The following is a 22,850-nucleotide window of genomic DNA, read 5'->3' on the forward strand; positions in this document are numbered from 1 at the left end:
CTAAGCCAACTGCCGGCGAGCTGCTCCGCATTTATTTGTCCTCAACCGAGACGCTGTCGGCTCGGCGTTAGTGCGACAGAACGGCAAGGAACAACCAGTGTATTTTCTGTGCCATATTTTAAAAGATGGTGAATTATGCTACATTGGTCTCGAGAAGCTTGCCTTTACTTTGGTGCTCGCCGCTTAGAGGCTTCGCCCATACTTCCTCGCGAATATAATCGTAGTGATGACCAACAACCCTCTGGGTAGAGTCCTCCTCAATCCAGAGGCATCCGGGCGGTTGATCAAGTGGACAATGGAGCTTAGCGAATTTGACATACAGTATCAACCCCGAACGACCATCAAGGCACAATCCTTGGTGGACTTTGTCACTGAAGTACAGAATCTCGAGCCAGAAGCCACTTGGAGGATATATGTGGATGGATCGTTCACTCGGCAAGGAAGCAGAGTCGGTGTACTACTGATCTCCCCCCAGGAGGAACGGATGCACTTGTCCGTTCGGTTAGAATATCGGGCAACCATCAATGAGGTCGAATATGAGGCACTCATAGCAGGCCTGCAGGCCGCTCGGCATGTCGGAGCAATCAAGGTCTTAATTCACTCGGATTCCTAGTTAGCCGCTCAACAACTCACCGAGACATTCGAGATAAGCAACACTCGACTCAAGCTCTACGCTGAGGCCTTTGAAAAGCTAAAGGTCGACTTCCGGGAGGTGGTTATTCAGAAGATACCCCGAGCAAAAAACCAAGTAGCAGATGAGCTGGCTAAGCTAGCCAGCTCCATATTGCCGATTGTTATATCGCAACTGATTGGACAGGTATCTCTGGTGGCACACATCGATCGAATGGAAGGACTCACCTTCCCAAATGATTGGAGGATAGCGCTGATAGAGTTCCTGCGATCGGGAATTACGTCGTCCGATCGGGAGGAAGCCCACCTGTTGAGAAGAAGGGCAGGAATATTCACTCTAATTGGGGATTAACTATACAAGAAAGCTTTCTCCTGACCCTTGCTCAAATGCGTCGGGCAAGAGGACATCAACTACATTCTTCGGGAAGTGCATCAAGTAACTTGTGGAGGACACTCGGGCGGTCGGTCATTAGCCAAAAAGATACTGCTGGCCGGATATTTTTGGCCAACCCTCCAAGCAGATATTGCTCAGATAGTATCCACCTGCTTGTCCTGCCAGAAGTACCACAGCCTCTCGCACCGACCCGCGGAGGAGATGAGAGCGGCCGCAGTATCCTGCCCGTTCGACCAGTGGGGCATGGATATAGTGGGGCCCTTTCCCATGGCGACCGACCAATGAAAATTCCTGCTCGTCGCAGTAGACTACTTCTCCAAATGGGTCGAGGCCGAGCCGCTCGCAAGAATAACCGAGCAGATGGTTAAGAAATTTATCTGGCAACACATCATATGTCGGTTCGGAATCCAGCGTCAGCTCGTCTCTGACAACGGAAGACAGTTCGCCGGACAACATCTTAGAGAATGGTGCGAGGGGTATGGGATTCAGCAGGCCTTCACCTCCGTAGCATATCTCCAAAGCAACGGACAAGCTGAAGTCACCAATCGAGAGATTTTACGAATTCTTTGAGTTCGGCTAGATCATATCAGAAGCAGCTGGGCAGACGAGCTTCCTGGTGTGCTATGGGCAATCCACACAACTCCAAAGGAGGGAACGGGAGTGACCCCGTTCCACTTGGTTTATGGAGGTGAAGCAGTCATCCCAGTTGAAGTTGGAATTGAATCCGATCGGGTGCAGCAGTATAGCCAGGACATCGCCGAGCGAAGACTCTTGGAGCTGGACTTAGTGGACGAGGTGCGCGCTAAAGCAGCCATCCGACTGATGGCCTACCGACAGAGGATGCACCATAACTACAACAGGCGGGTAATACCTAGATATTTTTAGGTCGGCGACTTCATATAGAAGAAGGTGAAGCCAGTCGACGATGTCACCAAGCTGGAGGCCCCTTGGGTCGGACCCTTTAAGGTCATGGAAAAGCTCTGGTCGGGCGCTTATTACTTAGAGGATGAGGAAGGGTGGAGGCTAGAGCGTCCGTGGAGTGCAAACCATTTCCAGCCGTACCGAGTTGGGTGAAAGGTGTGCAGATGTAACTGATGCCATGTAATCTTCGTTTTTTCTGCGTCCTTCGGCTGCAGGATTAAAATCTAAAGCAAGGGGTTCACAAAGTTATCGCCGAGCAGCCAGTCCATTATGAAGATCGTCGAGCGACGACGTTAAACCCCAGAGTCGGAACGACGACTATAAAAATCCCGCCTTGAAGACTGTCCAGCGGCAACGTTAAACCCCAGAGTCGGAGCGGCGAGTATAAAAATCCCGCCTTGAAGACCGTCGAGTGACGACGTTAAATCCCAGAGTCGGAACGGTGACTATAAAAATCTCACCTTGAAGACTGTCGAGCGGCGACGTTAAACCCCAGAGTCAGAGCGGCGACTATAAAAACCCCGCCTTGAAGACCGTCGAGTGACGATGTTAAACCCCAGAGTAAGAGTGGCGACTATAAAAACCTCGCCTTGAAGACCGTCGAGCGGCGATGTTAAACCCCAGAGTCAGAGAGGCAACTATAAAAACCCCGCCTTGAAGACCGTCGAGCAGCCACGTTAAACCCCAGAGTCGAAGCGGCGACTATAAAAACTCCGCCTTGAAAAATGTCGAGCGGTGACGTTAAACCCCAGAGTCAGAGTGGCGACTATAAAAGCCCTTCTTGAAAATCGTCGAGCGGCGACGTTAAACCCCAGAGTCAGAGCGGTGACTATAAAAACCCCGCCTTGAAGACCGTCGAGCGGTGACGTTAAACCCCAGAGTTAAACGACGACTATAAATATCCGCCCGAAAGACCGTCGAGCGCCGACTTTAAAACTATGACCCCATCAATGGTCGAACGACGACCTTAAACTTCCGCCTTGGAAGATCGTCTAATGAAGACGTGAAAACTTCGAGTCGAGTGGCGACTATAAACCCCAGAGGTATGATCCTAGTGAATATTTCAATAACAATAATACGGGCGCCACAGCCGATCGGAACTATACGGTCAAATACATAGCAAAACAGATGACATATGAAGAAAAAACACAAAAGGATCATTGATAATAGGTCACTGCCGAACGACATGAGTACATTCAAAAGCTTACAAAAATATTCTCTGACCCCTCGCTCACTCGATGTATTCAAAGGCCTCATCGGGAATGGATTCAAGGAGCTGGATGCGGTTCACGTCTTTATCAGACAAGGCCTCGGAGACATGGTCGTTCACTTTTAGTTGGCCGAGCGTTGCATCAATCACCAGTTCAAACGATTGGACGATCCGATCGGTCACCTTCTTTAAGAATTGGCCTGAGCGGAGGTACTGTTGCTTCAGGGCTGCGAAGCGACCCGGCTCGGCCTCTTGATAAGTGGTCAGAGCAGAACGGGAGGCCGCCAGCTCCTCGTCAAGGTGCTTCACCTGGCCCTGCAGCTCCGCCTCCTTGGCTGAGCGATGCTCCCATTCGGCAGCCAATAAGTCCTCTGCCTTCTTCAGATCCTCGGCCAGCTGTCGGGCCTCCTTGTTTTTTTTTCTCCAGATCGACGATGGCCCGTAGTTTCCTTGTGGAAGCCAGATCGAGTTTTCGGTCGTAAGTCTTCAGCTGTGCCTCAATTTGGCTCAGCATACTAGCCTGCTCGGCCGACTTTTACTGCTCCACCGCAAGGAGTTGTTGAGCCCTCTCCAGCTCGACCTTCAGACGGGCAGCCGGCAGTCCTTGGGAGGAGGAGACTTCTCCGTAAATTTTGAGTCTCTTCAGCTCATCCTCCACTTGGGTTAGCCGATGGCACATAGCGATATTCTCCACCCAGAACTGCAAGCAAAGATTAGTGCTGAGTAGAGGTAACTTATGAACTAATATTTGCGAATACTAACCCCAGTGGACATCTCTAGATGACCGTCAGCCAGCGCGCCTGGAGGTTTCATGGTCGTTCGCGCCCTCGCCTCCTCCTAGATGCGGGCGAGCTGACCCCGGATGTAGACTTGATGCTGAGGAGAGCTGGGCTAGTCGCCTGGCGCAAGAAGATCCTCGGTCGGTAGGCGAAGGGTAGCAGTGATGGATCGTTTCCCGCCCGACGCCGATTAAGCGGAAGTAGACGGGTCGGAGGCTTGAGTAGGGCGAACTGGAAGAATGGCTAATCGGGTTATCCTACGCCTAGCCGGGGGAAGGAAGGTGATTGGTTGAACGGGGAGCAACTCCTGTAGCTCAGCCACGGATGGAGGAGGTAGCCTCCACTGTCCTTGGGCAACGAAGTACCGCTCTCCCTTAAGAGCAGCTGAATGGAGGCGCCTTCCCGATCGGAGGAGGTAGCCTCCACTGTTGCAGGAGTTGAGGACGGGACGCCTCCCCCCGCAGAGGCTTGGACGGTTGAAGTGGCAGATCGGGAAGGCGCCTCCGTTCGGCGTGTAACACCCACAAAATTATAAGATAAGTATATGAGTGTTATTTGCTTTAGAGCATAAAAGTAAGAAGAATCAAAAGAAAAAGAAATAAGAGAAATAAAAAGAGAGGTGAAGGTTTAAACCTTGGACCTCTCACAAAGGATAGAAATAAAATTGTATGATAACCACCAGGATAATGAATAACATATGAATGGAAAATGATAGGAATTGTAGTTAAAAGTGAGGATATAATTAAGTAAGGGAACAAGAGAAAATCAAGTAGCTTTCTTCCTCTTGTTTACCTCTTGGTTAAGAAAAGGAATCAGCAAAAGACAAGTTGTCTTTTTTTTTTTTTTCTCTTTTCTCTCTATTTTTCGTGAGAATTAAGAGAGTGAGGATGAGAAGAATTAAGGGAGATGAATGGGGACATATTCTCATTAGGAAAGGATATAAATGAATTAAAGAGAAAGGGAAGCAAAGTTTATCTTTGTTTCTTCCACCTACTTAGCATAAAAAGGAAAGAGAGGAAAGGATTTCATTTTCTTCCTTCTTCCTCACCATTGCCGAAACTAAAGCTCTCCTCCCTCATCTCCAAAAGCCAAGTTTAGGTTTTCTCTCTAAGAGAAAACTAAATTTCAAGAAGGAGCCTTCAAGGTGTACCCTTCCAAGTAAGAGAAATCAAAAGGAGTGCTAGAAGAAGAAGCTCTCTTCTTCCTCTTCACCAAGGGTACCATTTTCCTTAAGGATCAACAAGTGAACACTATGTAAGCTTCCCCTCACCTGTGGTACAATAACTCATATGGTTTTCATGAAGATAGATTGCTTAAAAAAAAAAACCTAGGGTTGCTTCATGGGAATTTCGGCCAAGACAAAAGGAAGAGTCTAAGAAATTTTAAACTAGATATGCTTATTATATTTCTTGTGACATGTATCTTATGTAGGAGGTTAATCTAATGTTTCCATGCTAGAATGATTAATGAGAACTTAGATCCATGAACCTTAGACTCTCGGCCAAGCATGAACAAGAGGACTAGGTAAGCTTAAGACTCAAACTAAACATGCTCCCTTGTTCTTGTGTTATGTACCCTATGATAATGGTGTTGTTAACTTTTTCTCTTACTTGTATGTTGATTGAAACTCCATTTTCATGCTCATGAATATTCGGCCATGGAAGAACTAAAGGCCTAGGAGAGCTTTAAACCTAAAACTAAGCATGCTATGATTTTTCCTAAGACAAGATATGAAGCTAAAATGTTATGCCCATGATTGTATGTTGGTTTGAACTCTATTTCATGCTTATGAAGATTCGGCCATGTTGAGATTTGAGGCCTAGGAAAGTTTAAAACAAGTCTAAGATGCTCATGACCTTCTTGATGAAATGATATGAAACTAGTTTGATGTTCTTATGTTTGCTTGTTACATAGAAATTTGGTTACATATGACTTTCGGCCACACAAAGCTTTAAGGCTAGGATGCTTAGATTTTAAACTAAGTTTACTCATGTTATTTCTTGTAATGATGCCATGAAAATTGTGTAGGGTTTCCATGCTTTTAGGCCACATGAAAAACAAATCTATGCCTCACATGTTTCGGCCACTATTGGTCTAAAGGCCTAGGGAAACTTAGAACCCAACTTGGATATGCTCATGATGTTTCTTGTAATGAATGCTATGAAATGTGTTTGTGGTTTCCATGCTCTTATGCCACTAGAAACCTAGTTTCCATGCTCAACATGTTTCGGCCACCTTAAATTAATGGGCTTAGGAAGTTTGGAACTTGAACCAAATGTGCTTATGATGTTCCTCAAGAAATATGTAGGATATTGGCTTAAGGTTCAACACTTTCATGCTACTTGTAACCTAGAATGAGGCTTGCTAGGGTTCGGCCATGATAAAGTTAGAAGCTTAGGGAACTTAGAACCCAAACTAAACATGCTCAAGTTGTTCCTTATGAAATATGATATGATATGAGTTTAGGGTTTACATGTTTGCATGTTGCTTAGAACTTGTTTGCTCTTCATGAAGGTTTCGGTCATGAAAGAATTAGAAACCTAGGAGGGCTTAAAAATTTAGGTTAACATGCTTAGGATCTTTCTTATGATAGGATGTGAAGTTATCATGAGATTATTATGTTTGTATGTTATCTAGAGTTCATGTCCCTACTCTTGAACTTTCGGCCATAATAGGTTTAGTGACCTAGATGTGCCTCACATGCTATGTTATGAATTAAGAGATGTTATTTAATGATTTCATGTATGATTATGACTTTCTATGATAGGTGATATGTTCATTATGTATGCTTATGATCCATGCATGTGCTATGTGCCCAATTATGCATGCTTTATGATATGATAAATGACATGTTCATTACGTATGCTTATGATCCATGCATGTGCTGTGTGCCCAAATATGAATGCTTTATGATATGATAAATGACATGTTCATTATGTATGCTTATGATCCATGCATGTGCTGTGTGCCCAAATATGCATGTTTTATGATATGTTAAGAAATATAATATGCATGAAATGATAAGAACTATGATATGTATGACATGCTACTTTACTTTATGTATGGCTTGTACCAAGGGTGGGCTCCATAAGCGCCCCGGGGTCGATGGACTAAGAAACGGGCCTCGTTAGGGATGGGCTCCTAAGTGCCCCTAGGTCGATGGACTAAGAAACGAGCCTAGTATGTATGCCTTGTAGGGTTCAAGACTTGCTACCTTGGACCTACATAGGACGCGCGCATTTATGTATGTGGTACAAGTCGGGGCCCTAATCATGTTGAGATTATGTTTAAGTATATATATTATAAGTTTTCAAAAGACATGTTGCATATGTTTCATGATACATGTTTAGGAATTCACCTTGCATATACTTTATGATTATGCCATGATATTTATGATGATGTTATGCTATGTCAGGATACACTTGATGTTCATGTTAGAATATGCCATGATACTTTATGATGATTATGTTACGATATGTCATGATATGCTGCTTGATATGATAAATTTGTCTCCATGCATTTTGACTTGTGATTTTGATATGCTATACGATTTTTGTGAGTAGGAAAGGAACTTACTGAGCCATGAGTGCTCACAGCTTACTTTCTTGTACCACAGATAAAGGCAAGGAATGGATGAACTAGGGGAGCAGCAGGATGAGCTAGAAGGATGTGTGTGGTAGTGATTTGGCTAAAGGGAAAGACCTGCTTTTGTTTAATAAGAAATATGCCATGTTTATGTTATTACTTTATGACTCCATGACGTTAAGTATGTGTTTGGGTATTATGACTCAAAAATCATGTTAAGTATGCTATGTGATTTTTTTTATGTCTATGGTGATTTTAAAGTAAGGAAAAGTTTTTAAATTCTCTAAATAAGACTTCCGCTGTAGTAAGTAGGTATGTATGTCTAAGTAACCCCCGTCCCCTTAGCAGGAGGGGTGGGGCGTTACACGGCGCCTCTTGCGGGAGAGCGGTACTTCGTCACCCGAGGACCCCGAATCCTTAGCAGGGATGACAGGTGGCGCCTCTCGGACCGCTCCTGGGTCGGTTGCTCCTCCCGCACTAGGCGTCCGTTCGGCGGTCTCGTCGCCCGCAGTTGTATTTTCCCCAGTTGTGCCCTCTTGATAGCCGACCGGGGTCAAGCCGAGCCGCTCCATCTCCTTGGTAGCTGCTGCTTCGATCTCGGCCTGCTTAGCCTTCATTATACCAACTGCCCGGGCACGCATCATGATGTCGGTTGCAAAAGAAGAACAGAATCAGTTAGACTTAAAGGAAGTAAGTTAAAGAAATTTCATACCTAGGCTGCTCGGGAGCTTCACCCGGTTCGGACTTAGCCCGAACATGTACATCACGCCCTCTGACAGCAACTTGTGAATGTTGAACTTCAGCCTAACCAACATATTAGCAGCGTGGAGGTAATCTGGTTGAGTCTTATACCTCTTCAGCTCGGGCGGGGGTGGCAGGGCGATCTGCCATTGAGTTCGGAAGTGGGGCCGCCCGGGAAGTCTCAAATAGAAGTACTCATTCTAGTGTTTGTTGGAGGAGGGCATCTTGTCGAAGAAGACCAGACCAATGTGAGATTGAAACAGGTAGGTACCCAGCTCGGACTGTTTGGGGTAGTAGAAGTAGTGGAAGACCCGAGGGGTCAGTGAGATGTTGTGCACTCGGATTAACACCACCACTCCGAACAACAGGCGGAAGGAGCTGGGGACAAGCTGGGCGAGCGGGATTCGAAAGAGATTACAAACTTCGGTTATGAACGGATGGATGGGAAACCAGAGATCGACAACGAACTGGTCTCGGAAAAAACAGATAGTGCCGGTTGGTGGGATGTGTGGCCGGTCGGACGGTCCGGCCAGGATAATCTCGTGGTCAGAGGGAATATCGAAGGCATTGATAAGGTACGCCGCGTTGCCCGCATTGAACCTAGTCTCCATGGTGATATACCATAGACCAGGGGCAAGGTCGACCGATTGGGAGGAACTAGCCATGATCGGAAAATAGAAAAAAGTCGAAGACCCGAAAGGAAAGATGGCCGGAAAACACGACTGAAAATTGTGGTGACTAAAAAGGAGTGACAAGAAAGCAACAATGGAGATGGCGAGAGAGAGCTTACAAGGGGAGGAAATCACCGGAGCACTGAACATGGGGGAATCGCCGGAGCACTGAACGTAGAAGAATCGCCGGATGAAAGCTGTTGGGGAACGCGGAGAAAGCGCAGAGGAAATGGCGACGCTGAATCCTTATAAAGATGGACGCGGTCGATCGGAACTGTCCAATCTAGGGCACAAGAATCGGGGTGCACATCCGACCGTTGGATTTGAACTGCCAAATGTCACATCAGTAGCTGTCACCTAAGACGTGTGGTGGTTGCGCCGACAACACGTGGCGTCCTCTCACAGTGCAACATTTAATGGGTGCGTGCTCGGCCTTAATGGAGGTGATTTGCGCGTATCACAAGGAGATTCGGACGATGTCAGCATTGATTGTCCGGCTCGCGCCCCTTCGAAAGCGGATTTTTCCTAAGTACAAAGGTACAAGGCATCAACCGGGAGAGAAAAATCAGTCCTACAGAGACCGAGCGGGATCCAACTCATCTATTAGCCAACCGACCAACTGTTCACCAGACTACTTGTCTAGTCAGTCGGACTTGCAACCTCCTTCGACTAGACTTGAGGGGAAGGCATGTGATCTAGTGGTAAGAGGGGGGCCCGCTCGGTAGGAAGTCAAAGTGGTAAACATCCAGGGTATGCGTCCGATCGGGCGAGCTACCTTCCCGATCAGCAGGAAGACTAGACGGCCCGACACCTCGACAGCTCGACTTGAAGCCGAGCTTCCGACGTTCATGAGGCAAAGAGGGAATATACGAAGGCCGAATGACCATCCCGCTCGGCTAACAAGTGACATGACACCAACCAGGCAGTTAAGGCTCCCTTGTTCGACAAGGCGGAGTCGGGCATCAAAACGCCGGCCGAGCGGACACCCAGATCGGCCCGGCCGAGCGGACACCCAGATCGGCCCGACCGAGCGGACACCTAGATATCGGTTCCTCCGCTCGGTGCGGTAGGGGACAAAGGAAGCAGCTGTCGATATCTTCTTAGGGACCAGTGTCGCCGACAAGGGGCATGGTCAGCGACGTGGTCAGACAGAGAATCGTACGGTGGAAACTTCCACTGTCACGTCAGGGATATACTCGTGTTGTTAAGGTATGGCGTCAGACATATTTTTTTGACACATCCATTTCAGGTATGCTTTGAGGAGCATGCACACCTCGGGGAGCATGCACACGCATTTGGGGAGCCCTATATAAGGACTCTCAGACTTCGACGGAGATACACTCACTTCTTTACTGTAGCTACAGTTCTCGTTTCCCCTTTGCTCTACTTGTTTTCGCCGGAGATCTTACTTGAGCGTCGGAGGGTTATCGCCGGGGAACCCTTCCCCGGCTCAGCGCTGTGCTTGCAAGTCCCCGTCGGTGGGAGATCTACGCTTACAGAGTTTTCGACCGGTCAACGAGAGCATCACATCTCAGCGTCCTCGACTCAGCTTTCGGACAAGAACATTAATAATTTAAAATATTTATCATCTTGATTTAACTATCTACAACACCATGAATCTATTAAAAAATATTTGATGCAGTAGATGTGGTTTCCTAACTAACTGTTATAAGGTAAATTCAATTATACTCTAGATGAATATTTTTATTTTTGAAAGGTTAAGTATCCGTTGTACAACTATAAAATAGTTGTAGTTACAACGTGAGTATTCTTTTATTTATGCTCACTTAATATTCAGGTGAATTGTAGATTAATTTTAAAGTTAAAGAATAATGTTCTGGATATCAAGTGCTCCTAAATTTTAAAAATTAATTGCAAATTTAAAATAATACAAAGAATTTTAAATATTTCAACTATGTTTTCAAAGTTAAATTTTTTAAATATATTAGAGTATAATTTAAAAATAGTTTTTAAAGTTATCTTTGAGCTCTTTTAGAGAATTTCGATTCTGATATGTGCCGATAGATACTGATAATTTTTACTATTTCGGTACAAAATTATCATCGAGACGTCATTCCAACATCAAATCGGCATCAAAACCTAAACCTAAACCTTAAAAATTTAACAAACGATATATTATAATTATTATAATTACAACGGGCTTGGAAAAATATAAGCATTTATACAATTGAATCAAATCTATTCTCCATTAGCAATCGTAACTTCTCTCCATCGCTCATTAAATACCAAACCAGATTTTTTTAATTATTAATTCTATTGGATCCAAAAGATCGCCATGTTTGTACTTTCTCTTCCGAAATATTATCTTTGCGATATATATTCATCCTCGATGGGATCCATGAAAGATTATGACACGTACTCTCATGAATGTAAGTAATGGAAATTGATTGGTCTGCCTCTCTTGTCTAGATTTGCTTGAATTTGGAATGGTAAGGGCTCCACTAGCTAGTAATTCTTTATATTTTGTTTTTTTGACTTATTATCATTTTTAAATGTTTTTTAATCAGAAAAATAAATAAAAAAAATTTCTCCGAGAGAAATGACGAACCGTGAACCGGCAACGCGACACTGGCCCGCCGCTGGACCAACACCACGTGGACGGCTCAGAAAATCCGCGCAGGGTGCTGACACCGCGCGCCACGACGACCGCTATGATCTTCCCGGATCCGCCTCCACGTGGGGCCGTCGGGGCCCACAGCCTGGGGGTCCGGAGTTGTTATCGCCGCTGCAGCCGTACAGCTGTGCGGGCGGTAGATGTGTCGCTTCCCTTTCACCTTCCCTGTCGTCGAGCGTGAAGAACAGAGCCGCTCCCAATTCCCATCCACATGCCCTGCGCTTCGAGCGAGCAACATCGATGCAATAATAATATTATATTCCATTTACGTCGGTATCGGAAAAGATCTGCGACACGCGGTCATGGACCACCGTCCGTGCCGCATTGATGTCGGATACTTCTGCTCCCCGTGCGATTCGCAGGCGGAGAAATCAGTTTTACAGAGTCCGTGAATTACTGATAAAAACTTTGCTTTTTGCAGCAAATTATCGCTTATAAGTAATCCGGATTGCTTATCAAGGTTAATCGTGCGATAGGGACTGTCATCGACGAAAACTAGACCTCATCAAAATCTCTTTTTGAAAGTTGCAGTTTGTGAAATAAGTCTTTTTACCATTAGCAGACGCGCAGAGCGAGAAGTTTGTCCTTCGTTCCATTAGTAATTCCTTTTGACGACTGTTATTATTATTATTATCGGGATTTCTGCCGCTGAAACTGTCGAGGAGAAAGTTGGAATCTGTGAGTCCGAACGTAGATTCCGAGAACAAACAAAAGATGTTAAGCTAACAGTCACAGCGGGCGAGGTGATTATAACGTGAACGCTCACATGCTGATCGCCACTACCGCTAGAGCATTCACGGATTCCAGTACCTTGCTCTGCATCTCTCTCTCTCTCAATCTACGATCCTTCCACTTCACACAAGGTCGTGGTTTTCAATTTCTGTTCGGTTTCAAAGATCGTAGCTTGAAGTTGTTCTTCCCACTTTGTTGTTTGGGTAGAAACTAGGGAACGGCGGCTGCAATGGATGCCCGCGGCGTGGGGTTGAAGGCGAATGTATGCTTCGGCCGTGCGAAGAGAAGAAGCATCGGGAGTGGGATTTGGGGCGAAGGTGTTAGAGGTTGTCCGGAGATTTTGAAGCGTAGGAGTTCGTTTGGGGCGCGGATCAAGACTGGAGTAGCACTCGCTGTTCTTACTTCAGACGTAAACCAGGAAACCATGGTGAGTGAAGAATCTCCCTACTTATACTTTTACTTCTGCTCGATTGGATGGATTCCTTCTACTCGATCAAGCTCGGTGAGTTTGCTAACATTCAGATTCATATTTTAGGTCTTTCGAGCACCGATGTTTGGGAATGAAACGGCCGATCCTAAGAGCGTTGCTTCCATGATATTAGGAGGCGGCAATGGCAGTCAGCTATTTCCTCTCACTAATACAAGAGCCACTCCCGCAGTGAGAATCAAACTGCTTTAGCTCAGATTGAGTGTACTTATTTGCGTTTTATTAATTGAATGCATGATTTGGTACCTCGTATACGCATATATAGGTTCCAATTGGTGGATGCTACAGACTTATTGACATCCCAATGAGCAACTGCATCAACAGCGGGATAAACAAGATATTCATTATGACACAATTCAATTCAGCTTCACTGAATCGCCACCTTTCTCGGACGTATAACTTCGGGAATGGAATTAATTTTGGCGATGGATTTGTTGAGGTCAATCGGTCAAGTTCTATAGAACTATTTATTACCTATCGGTTCGAAGTTTAGTCTTACTGAAAAAGCTTACAAACAGGTTTTAGCAGCTACACAGACCTCCGGAGAAGCTGGGATGGGCTGGTTTCAGGGCACTGCGGATGCAGTTAGGCAATTCACTTGGGTTTTTGAGGTTGGCACACTCACTCAGAGAAGAAGAAAAAGAATCACTAAATATGTATTGATTAAAAGCGGATCTGCCATTTTTTTTCAGGATAACAAGAACAAGAACATCGAGCACATACTGATTTTATCTGGAGACCAACTTTATCGTATGGATTATATGGATCTTGTTCAGGTACGCCAAAACTCTCCCAACATTATCTTTGACAGCTTACTCGATGATATTAGTTATGCGAAATCTGGTCTCTGCAGAAACATATCGACACTAATGCCGACATTACAGTTTCATGCGTTCCCGTGGATCACAGGTAAATGAAATCCACTAGTAGTTTGCCATTCGAAGTATCCAACAAAATTTAACTCTTAATTATGCCGATTATTTTCTAAAGCCGAGCATCCGATTATGGACTAGTGAAGATGGACAAGGCTGGTCGCATTGCCCAATTCTCTGAGAAACCCAAAGGCGTAGATCTGGAAGCCATGGTAATTGTCTGCAAAGTGTTCATGTTTCTCCTAAGCATTTTCATAGGAACCACTGATAACAAAGAAATAAACTATATTCACGGAGTGCAGAGCTATGGTGGAACCTTCCTCCCGATGTCTTGCCAGGACTCTTTGAAATATCCATACATTGCGTCGATGGGAGTTTATGTGTTCCGACGAGATATTCTACTGAAGCTTTTGAGGTACACAAGGAGCTCGAATTCTGTTGCTGTATCTTCCATGCTTGATTCTTTTGTGTTCCCCTTTAGGTGGAAATATCCGAAATCAAATGACTTCGGATCAGATATCCTCCCTTCTGCTGTAAAGGAGCATAATGTTCAGGTGATACACAGAACCTCAATTAGATTTCTCTTTATTTGGGACCTGTTCTTTTAATTTGTCTCCTTCACATAACAGGGGTATATGTTCAACGATTACTGGGAGGACATAGGAACAATCAGATCCTTCTTCGATGCAAATTTAGCATTGACAGAACAGGTTGCTACAAGAACACACAACATAAGATCATCTTATTTAAAATTTTTACTTGAAATATACTCTTATTGTTTATGCTCAGCCTCCAAACTTTGAATTCTATGATCCAATGACTCCCTTCTATACATCGCCTCGGTTTCTACCCCCAACAAAAATAGAGAAGTGCAGGGTACGTTGTTACTGAAAACAAAGCAACTGTTAATTTTTCAGCATACTGAAACAACAATTTACATTGCTCAGGTTGTCGATGCGATCATCTCACACGGGTGCTTCTTGCGCGAGTGTGGCATAGAGAGTTCCATAGTCGGAGTGCGGTCACGCCTTGATTATGGTTCAGAGTTGAAGGTATGTTTGTTTATTTGTTCTTCGCTAGAATTAAGGTCCAGTCGAAAGTTCAATTGTCTGAATGCCTTTGGAATCCTCAGGACACCATGATGATGGGAGCTGATATATACGAAACCGAAGCAGAAATTGCTTCTCTGCTGGCCGATGGTAAAGTTCCGATCGGCGTAGGGCAGAACACCAAGATCAGGTGAGCATTGAATTTGCAAAGGCAATTCAAAGGCGCAAGTAAACAAGTTCAAGCCTTTATGTTTCCAGGAACTGCATTGTCGACATGAACGCAAGGATTGGCAAGAACATCGTCATCCAAAATAAGGACGTATGTGATCTAAACCTCATCCGGCCTTCGCGAAAGATTATGCCCTAATGTTCTTTGTTTGAAACAGGGTGTCCAAGAGGCGGATAGGCCGTCAGAGGGCTTCTACATACGATCAGGGATTACGATTGTCGTGAAGAATGCTACAATCAAAGATGGGACAATCATATAAGAAGATACATTTCTTCAAGGAAATGAGATGAACAATCCAAGGAATGCTAGTACCATAATAGTATTTGTTGCTGTAAAATATGTGCTAGGTTGGTATACATTATATATTTCGTTTATGGATTATGGCTTCTGCCTATGAAAAATAAGAACTGTAATATTGTATCTGAGTTCATGAGCTTTATAGTTTATGATCGGAGAACTCAAAATTTCCTTTTTATTTTTTATTTTTTATTATCATTTAAGAGATTTCTACACTAAAAAATCATTGATACCGATTAATTAAACCAAAAGGATAAACAGGAAAATACGACGGCGACGAAACGCTTAAACGAAGTAGAAAATCGGCGAAATTGATCTGAAAGGAGGTGCTCAGAGAGGTTTGAATGGATCTAATGCTGTCCTCACTGTTAAAGAAGAGATCAGATTAACGAGATGAAAATAACCGTCATCATCGCACACTCCACCAACTTCCAATCCACATTTTACAGGCAGAGATAGAAGGATTTACCATGCGGCGGCAGGAGACGACAGAAACCCTAATTCAAAGACGGAGACCCCCAATTTATTTATAGAGCGAATGAACTCGTGATTCACTCACACACAAGAACTGGGCCAACGGGCCGGTAAATTACAGTCAAATTTGCAATTATGTACATTGATTTATTCAAATTGCATAATATGTGGATCTCAAAACCGGCTTTTCTTCTCAGAGACAGGAAAATGGAAGGAACTTGAAGCTTCCGCCTCCGCCGGCCGAAGACGAAGCTACTTCTCCGTGTGCAATTCCTCGCCCCCCTCGACCTTCTCCGTCAGACACTTGGCGGATATCCTCGAATCTCGCCTCGAACACGAAGGGCATGCTGCCTTCCATCAGCATTCGCTTCGCCAGCCATCTCCTCGGTTTTCCGGACGTGGTTTTGGGAATGCTCCCCTTCTCCACGAGCACCACCCGGCCCACTGATACTCCCTCCTCCTCCTTCCTCACGCCTTCTCTTATTGCCTCGCATATCTTCCTGCACGTCTCCATCCCCAATCCATTCCCCTGCAGCTCCGCCACCAGCACCGCTGCTGCCGTCACCCGCCCTCCATCTTCCCCGAACGCCACGATGCACCCGCCGCGAAGATGCCTCGGGCTGCTTCCGTGCGCCGCGTGCTCGATGTAGTGCGGGTGGAGGAGTCGCTTCTCGCCCGACACGATCACGTCCGATGACCTGCCGGTGACGTACAGGTACCTCTCCTTTCCTCTGACGACTCCTCTGTCGCCGGTCCTCACGAAGCACCGGCTCGCTGTTCCAAGAATCCGGGCGTTGAACACTTCACGGGTTAGGGACGGGTGGCCGAGGTAGCCAGACGCGTTGCTCGCCGACGACACCCATATCTCTCCCTCCACGCCGTCTTCTACCGGTTCGAAGGTCGCTTCGTCGACCACGACGATGACAATGTCCTCTTCGGCATAGGGTTTGCCCAGCCTGGCCGAAGGCAGTAGCTGTTTGTAGGACGGCATGTTCGGGTAGCGATTTGCTCCGCCTAATTCTTCTCTCGGCCACGACGTGGACACGTACGTGCAGTTCTCCGCCAGTCCGTAAGACGGGGAGATGCATGATGGCTCGATTCCAGCAGCGGAGAATTCTTCGATGAACTCGTCGACGGGAGATTTGTACACCGGCTCGTTAATGACGATCAAGTTCGTCAGGCTCCCTAATTTGAGCGGAAGCTTCCCGCGGTCGCAGCTGCCTCGCTTGACCGTCAGAGGCAGAGCGAAGGCCGGCACGGGCGTGCACGTGGCACGGAACTCCGTTACGAGCTCCAGCCAGAGGCGAGGGCGGTGCAGGAAAGCGACCGGGGAGGCCAGGACGCACGTGGCGCCGGAGACGACGGTCAGGAGAAGGAACATCAGGCCGCAGTCGTGATACTGCGGCAGCCACGAGACGATCACGCTGCTCGGCTGGAGGTCGTAGGCCGTTCTCGCCGCGCGAACGTTGTGCGCGGCCGCTCCGGCGGTGACCAGCACCGGCTTCGGTACCCCGGTCGCGCCGGAGGTGTACTGTATGAGGTAGGTGTCATCCGGCCCGCAGCCTGAGTAGCTCGAGCTCGAAGAATAACTCACGCTATCCTCCAAGTGTTCGACGGAAAGCCACTGAAGCTTCTTCGTCGAGCGAACGAGCTCATCATTGGCACTCGACGCAGAGCTTCTCACGGCTTCAACATAGCTCCGGTCGGCGACGGCAGCCTTGGGCTTGGCCTGGGAGATGGCTCGAAGAAGGTGGTGGTGGGCGGCGCCACTGCCGGCGAGGGAAAGATCAGGCGGGACAAGGGGAACGGCGACGAGACCGGCTCGTTGGCAAGCGAAGATTACCTTAACGAGCCGTAGACCCGGAGAGCAGAGAACGAGAATGACGTCGCCCCTGTTAAGGGAGCAGAGGAGCTTAGACGCCATGGCTTCCACTGCAGCGTTGAGGTCGGAATAAGTCAACGAGGTCCATGTCAAGCCACTGGGTGAATCCTTGGCCCATACAAACGCAGGTTTGTTCGAGAAACTTGGCTGGCTTGCCCAAATGGGAAGGTATCGATCCACCACGGGCTGGTCGGGGAAGCAGGGGTCATAATTCTCGCAGGACATTCCTTGTAAATTATAAACAGCACTGGAATACTGACTATGTTTGAGCACACAACAGCACATTCTTGGTGCTGACTTATATAGTTGAGTGAAGAAGTCAACATCTGAAAAAACAATTAAAAGGATAATGGATATTCTGGAGAGGATATGCTGCCTTCTCCTAGATTGCATACACTACTCGCCGGCGCAGGTCGTCCTCATCAACGTAAATAATAGTTGATCTGGACATGGTTATATATATTTAATTAGGGAACTGATTGGAATGGAGAGTGTATTATGTGAGGATCGGTCGATCGGAAGGTGTTTTTTGCAGGGGATGGAAGAAGATGCCGCGAGCAGTGGCTGGATTCCTTTAGATATGTAGAATGACATCAAAAGTTCCATACGATTATGCCAAGGGAAGCAGGCAGGCATATACGAGTTGATTAAATTGTATTTTTGAGGGGATGGAGGCTGTCTCTCTCAATAGAGCTGGCTCAAACGTCCCGTCCCGTTAATCAGAGTCGCGCGTCTGGAAAATAATATTAAAAATTTATAAATTTCAAAAAGGAGAAGATCAATATTAAATACTAAATTATTATAAATAATTTATAAAAAATAATTTTTTATTAATCATATTTGATACGGTGCATGTTTTATGGGGTCGGTAGGATGATGTTGTCATGAGTCAAGGCCACAAGTAGGTCAGAAATCAAACTGACATGGAGGTCAGGAGGGTCAAAAGTCAAGTCTCCGTGGCCGGTCTGCAGTCAAGCTGACGTGGAGGACAAGAAGGTCAAAAGTCAAACCTCTGTGGCCGGTCTGCAGTCAAGCGGACGTGGAGGTCAAAAGTCAAGCCTCTGTGGCCGGTCAGCAGTCAGGCTGACATGGACAGCAGGGAGGTCAAAAGTCCAACTTACGTGGTCAAAGTCAAAGTCTCAGCGGATAGGGTGGTCAAAGGAGGGGATTATAAGACCAGTCCTGACAATGAGTAATAAACGGGCCCGCGGGCCAGGTATAGTTAAGGACGGAGACTACAAACAAAGAGGTCTGCTTACAGACCCAGCGTGCAGGTCGGGACATCCAAACCAAGGATCAGAGGTCTGTTTACAGACCCAGCGTGCAGGTCGGGACATCCAAGCCAAGGATCAGAGGTATGCTTACAGACCCAGCGTGCAGGTCGGGACATCCAAGCCAAGGATTAGAGGTATGCTTACAGACCCAGCGTGCAGGTCGGGACATCCAAGCCAAAGATCAGAGGTCTGCTTACAAACCCAGCGTGCAGGTCGGGACATCCAAGCCAAGGATCAGAAGTATGGATACAGACCCAGGGTGCAGATCGAGATGTGCAGGCCAGAGATAGCAGATGACAAGGGCAGATCTGGATACAAGCTTAACACAGATCGGGGCATACAAGTTAAGGGTAATAGTATATAAAGGCGGGGCGAGCCCATATCTCGGAACGCAAGCTCGTCGGTCAGACATTACAGGACAAATCAGCCAAGGAATCATAGCTGCTTGTCAGAGAGAATAATCAAGGTGTCAGAGAATATGCCAACAATCGGGGCTCAATACACCTTCGATTTTGCAGCCAGCCTATCAAGAAAAGTCACGTGTCAATCACCGCCAGACAAAACCTGACAGCCGACATTCCTTGACACCCGTCAGACCCAGAAACTTCTGTTGCAGTATAAAAAGGGATGTCTTGTCCCTTATGCAGGTACGCTCACTCGTCATTTCTCACTAGTCTCTACTTTTCGTCCTTTCTCTGTATTTTTTGGGGAAAAAGTACCTGACTTGAGCGTCGGAGGGCCTGACCCGGGGACTTTTTCCCTAGTTTCTAGTCTCTAACGACCGAGGGATTCGTCTGAGTGTGCGCAGGGCGAAAGCGTCATCGTCCTGATCATCTCTACCCGTCAACCGCCCGTGTAACCTTTCAAAAGGGGGGGCAGATCCAAGACTTCAACGACTTTCCGCACAACAAGGACCGCCTTCATCCGACTCAGCTTCCGGACGGGATCAATATTCATGGCACTTGTAACGTGTTTAAATATGCCCAATTAAGACTTGTAACATGTTTAAATATGCCCAATTAAGACGATATAAAATTGATGATGCATTTAATTATTACGTAGTTCGTAATTTCTGTGAAGGTAAAATATCTGTATCGGAAGATCTTCTGCATCATTCGATCATCCTCAATAATCATATTGCGTAAAATAATATACATATATATGATATCCTTCAAATTATTCTTGCACTAAAATTGTTTTGAACCTCTAATCATTGTCCAATGAAATTAGAGCACCCAAGTGCTCGCTTGATGTTTTTTCTTGAAGCTTCTTGTCTTTTCTTGAAATATACTTTCTCTTGGAATCTTGGGGCACAGAAGTTCTTAACAAAAGTTGCCTATTCTGGATAACTCCCATCACTTAAATAATACCCTTTTATATATTGTGTATTATTTGTTATAAAATTAACTTATGACACATTTCCTTGTAAAACGTTATTGAATAAAGGTGATTCATTAAACACATTAAAATCATTATGTGTTCTCGTGATTCCAATAAAAACATGTCATATCCATAAGTCTGCAGATGCAACCGCTTCAAGCACAATTGTTGGGATCCTATGATCATCTCAATTTAATTGGTCTTTCCAAGTAATGAGGCAATTTCTTGATTCCCAATGCATACAATCAAGGCTACCTAATATGTCAACGAAGCCGTGTCTCTGTTCATACATTTCAAGCAAACGTTGGATGTCAGAAACATTAAGTCTTAAGTATTATGACCAAAATACTTCAATCACACATCGACAGATGTTGACCAAACAATTTAGAGTAGTTATTTCACCCATTTATAGATACTCATCATAAATATCAGCAGGGGGTCCATATGCCAATTGATGAATAACAACTGTGCATTTCTTAAGGGGTGACAAACTACGTCTTCTCGTTGCATCAACCATCCATTCAAAATATTCTGAATGTTTTCGCAAGGTATTTACTGTGCTAAGGAATAACCCTTTTCGCATTCAAAATCATCATCGGAATACTTTATCAGGATATATCGGTTGATCAAAGAATTAATCATTCAAGAGGTGATCATGTTCGGCTTCACAATCTCGATTTAAATACCTTCTATGAATTGCACCAAAAGAACTTTGAGCTACTAAAACTTTCATTTCCTCATAATCAAGTAGCATTAATGTCATTTGATCCAAGTCATCATCTGAATTCACCAAAAAATTTCTCCACTAATCGTGGAGAATAGAACACTTAGAGCGCGTGAGATTTGAAATACTATCAATCTGGTTTGAGAAGAAAATGTTAGTAGAATGGAGGATTCTTGTTAGTAATTAGCCTTAAGAGCCAATCATGAGATAATTAGGCCTTTTGGTTACTAATTGAGTTAGACTCAAATGAACCCACTCATTGGATTGAGTTCAATCCGAATTAGACATATTGGATTAATGGGTTAGACTCAATGGGTTAGACTTATTTGGTTATTGGATTAATGGTTAATCCAATATAATAAATCTAACCCATTAAGAGGAATACAAAGAGACAAAAGACCCTTAGTATTCATGGGATGAATATAAATAGGTTTTTGTCATTTATTTTTCATAAGATGAAATAGGATGTCTCTTGATCTTCCTCCACCTTCTTCCTCCTTCCTTGGCCGAAACTTCAAGTATGGCAGAATCATTCTTCTTGCTAGCACAATAAAATAGTTCTTCTCTGAAGGCTTTGTTCGTGGGACGAACGAAGGATATGTTCGTGTGGATACCATAGAGGCGCGGACACTTGAACGCGCTGAGATCTGGATTCAAAGAAAAAGGTTGCTGTCGGGATTATGAAGGGCACGCAACAAAGGTATAATCCTATCATGTAGCTTAGCATAGATTAGTTTATAGAAATTGTTTTCTTCCCTTTCGTATGGATCCGCTGATAAGTGGATCTAGTATTTTTCCGCTGCGTTTCCGCGTCTTCTGGCGCGCTAGTGACCAACAATTCTAAATTCTATACATATAGAAGTATATGTTGGTCCCGGTGTGACCGACAAGAGGGGGAGAGGTGAATTGCCTGAAATTACAAATACACCCTTCTCGGAACTATGGACTTTAATTAGAAACACTTATTAGAAAAAAAAAATTAAATTGCATAAAATGAAATGAGGCTTCCTGATTTACTTTGTTTGCAACCGGAGAAGTTGCTAATCCAAAAATAAATGAAGTACACTAGTCGAACTCCTTCGAGCAAACTCTCGAAGGCGGAGAAGCCTCACATAATAATTCACATCTCAAAACAATGAAAATCGAAAGAAATGACTTGAATACAAGTGTTGTGTTAAATCTCGAGCACCAGGGCTCCTTTTTATAGGCTTATTGGTCAAAGTGACAGTTTGATAACGTGGCACGATCCGAGCGCCTGAACATGATTCGGGCGCCTCCAACTGGTCACCTAGCTGTCGTCTCAATCCACTTCGCAATGGTAAAGGGATAAGCATTTATCCACTCCCGGATGCCCAGACCATCTTCGGGCGCCCGAATTGCTGACATGGACCCGAAGTTGATCCACTTCGATGAGGTACCTGTTGAGCACCAAAATAGTTCGACCACTCAGACCATCTTGTCTGGGTGCCCAGATTAGTCAGTTATGCGTTGACCGTCCGACATCTTCTCTAGTTGTTGGCTTCTTCTTTAGTCGCTTGAGTGATCCTTCGGCATTCCAGAATTGAGCTCACCAAACCCAACTCTGGCCTTCTCTCCTTGAGCAGTCTTCCGCTCTAGGTTTTCATCCCTAGGAAGCACCGCGCACATCCTTCTCACTCCACTGATGTACTCTTTTGCAGCTTTTCGTCCCTTAGATGCATTGAGCCTATTTACTCAATTCCTGTGCCATCCTTCTCGTCCGTTGCGTCTTCATCTCGACTTCTTATGTTCCTAAATTCCTGCACACTTAGACAAAAAGATCAAAACATCACAAGACCTAACTTAACTCAGTTGATCACATCAAAATTTACCCGGGGTACTTACAATATTTGTAACGGCTAGTTT

At 45.4% G+C, this 22,850-nt stretch overlaps 2 protein-coding genes and 1 non-coding gene across 4 annotated transcripts; 1 reads left to right on the top strand and 2 right to left on the bottom strand.

Moving 5' to 3' along the window:
* Nucleotides 1-12,228: 12,228 nt before the first annotated feature.
* Nucleotides 12,229-15,399, top strand: LOC122048507 (glucose-1-phosphate adenylyltransferase large subunit 1-like). Of its 2 annotated transcripts, none has more exons than XM_042610069.1 (16): nt 12,229-12,429; nt 12,506-12,725; nt 12,834-12,956; nt 13,051-13,224; nt 13,304-13,396; nt 13,478-13,561; nt 13,639-13,694; nt 13,776-13,869; nt 13,960-14,072; nt 14,139-14,211; nt 14,287-14,367; nt 14,447-14,533; nt 14,605-14,709; nt 14,790-14,896; nt 14,965-15,025; nt 15,093-15,399. In XM_042610069.1, exons 2-16 carry the CDS (start codon nt 12,528-12,530, stop codon nt 15,192-15,194), a joined length of 1,551 nt encoding a protein of 516 aa, XP_042466003.1. In that variant the 5' UTR covers nt 12,229-12,429; nt 12,506-12,527; the 3' UTR covers nt 15,195-15,399. The 2 variants fall into 2 exon arrangements, with proteins under 2 accessions (XP_042466003.1, XP_042466009.1); XM_042610075.1 differs by having other exon boundaries at nt 12,513-12,725.
* Nucleotides 15,400-15,542: 143 nt separating this feature from the next.
* LOC122048496 (long-chain-fatty-acid--AMP ligase FadD26-like) lies at nt 15,543-17,813 on the bottom strand. The gene has a single exon (XM_042610061.1). It carries the CDS (start codon nt 17,811-17,813, stop codon nt 15,900-15,902), a length of 1,914 nt encoding a protein of 637 aa, XP_042465995.1. The 3' UTR covers nt 15,543-15,899.
* LOC121995132 lies at nt 15,561-15,649 on the bottom strand. The gene has a single exon (XR_006115846.1). It is a non-coding gene; the product is annotated as a small nucleolar RNA U30 (small nucleolar RNA).
* Nucleotides 17,814-22,850: the final 5,037 nt, after the last annotated feature.

This window comes from Zingiber officinale, chromosome 1B (assembly GCF_018446385.1).
Source record: "Zingiber officinale cultivar Zhangliang chromosome 1B, Zo_v1.1, whole genome shotgun sequence".
Classification (NCBI taxonomy): domain Eukaryota; kingdom Viridiplantae; phylum Streptophyta; class Magnoliopsida; order Zingiberales; family Zingiberaceae; genus Zingiber; species Zingiber officinale.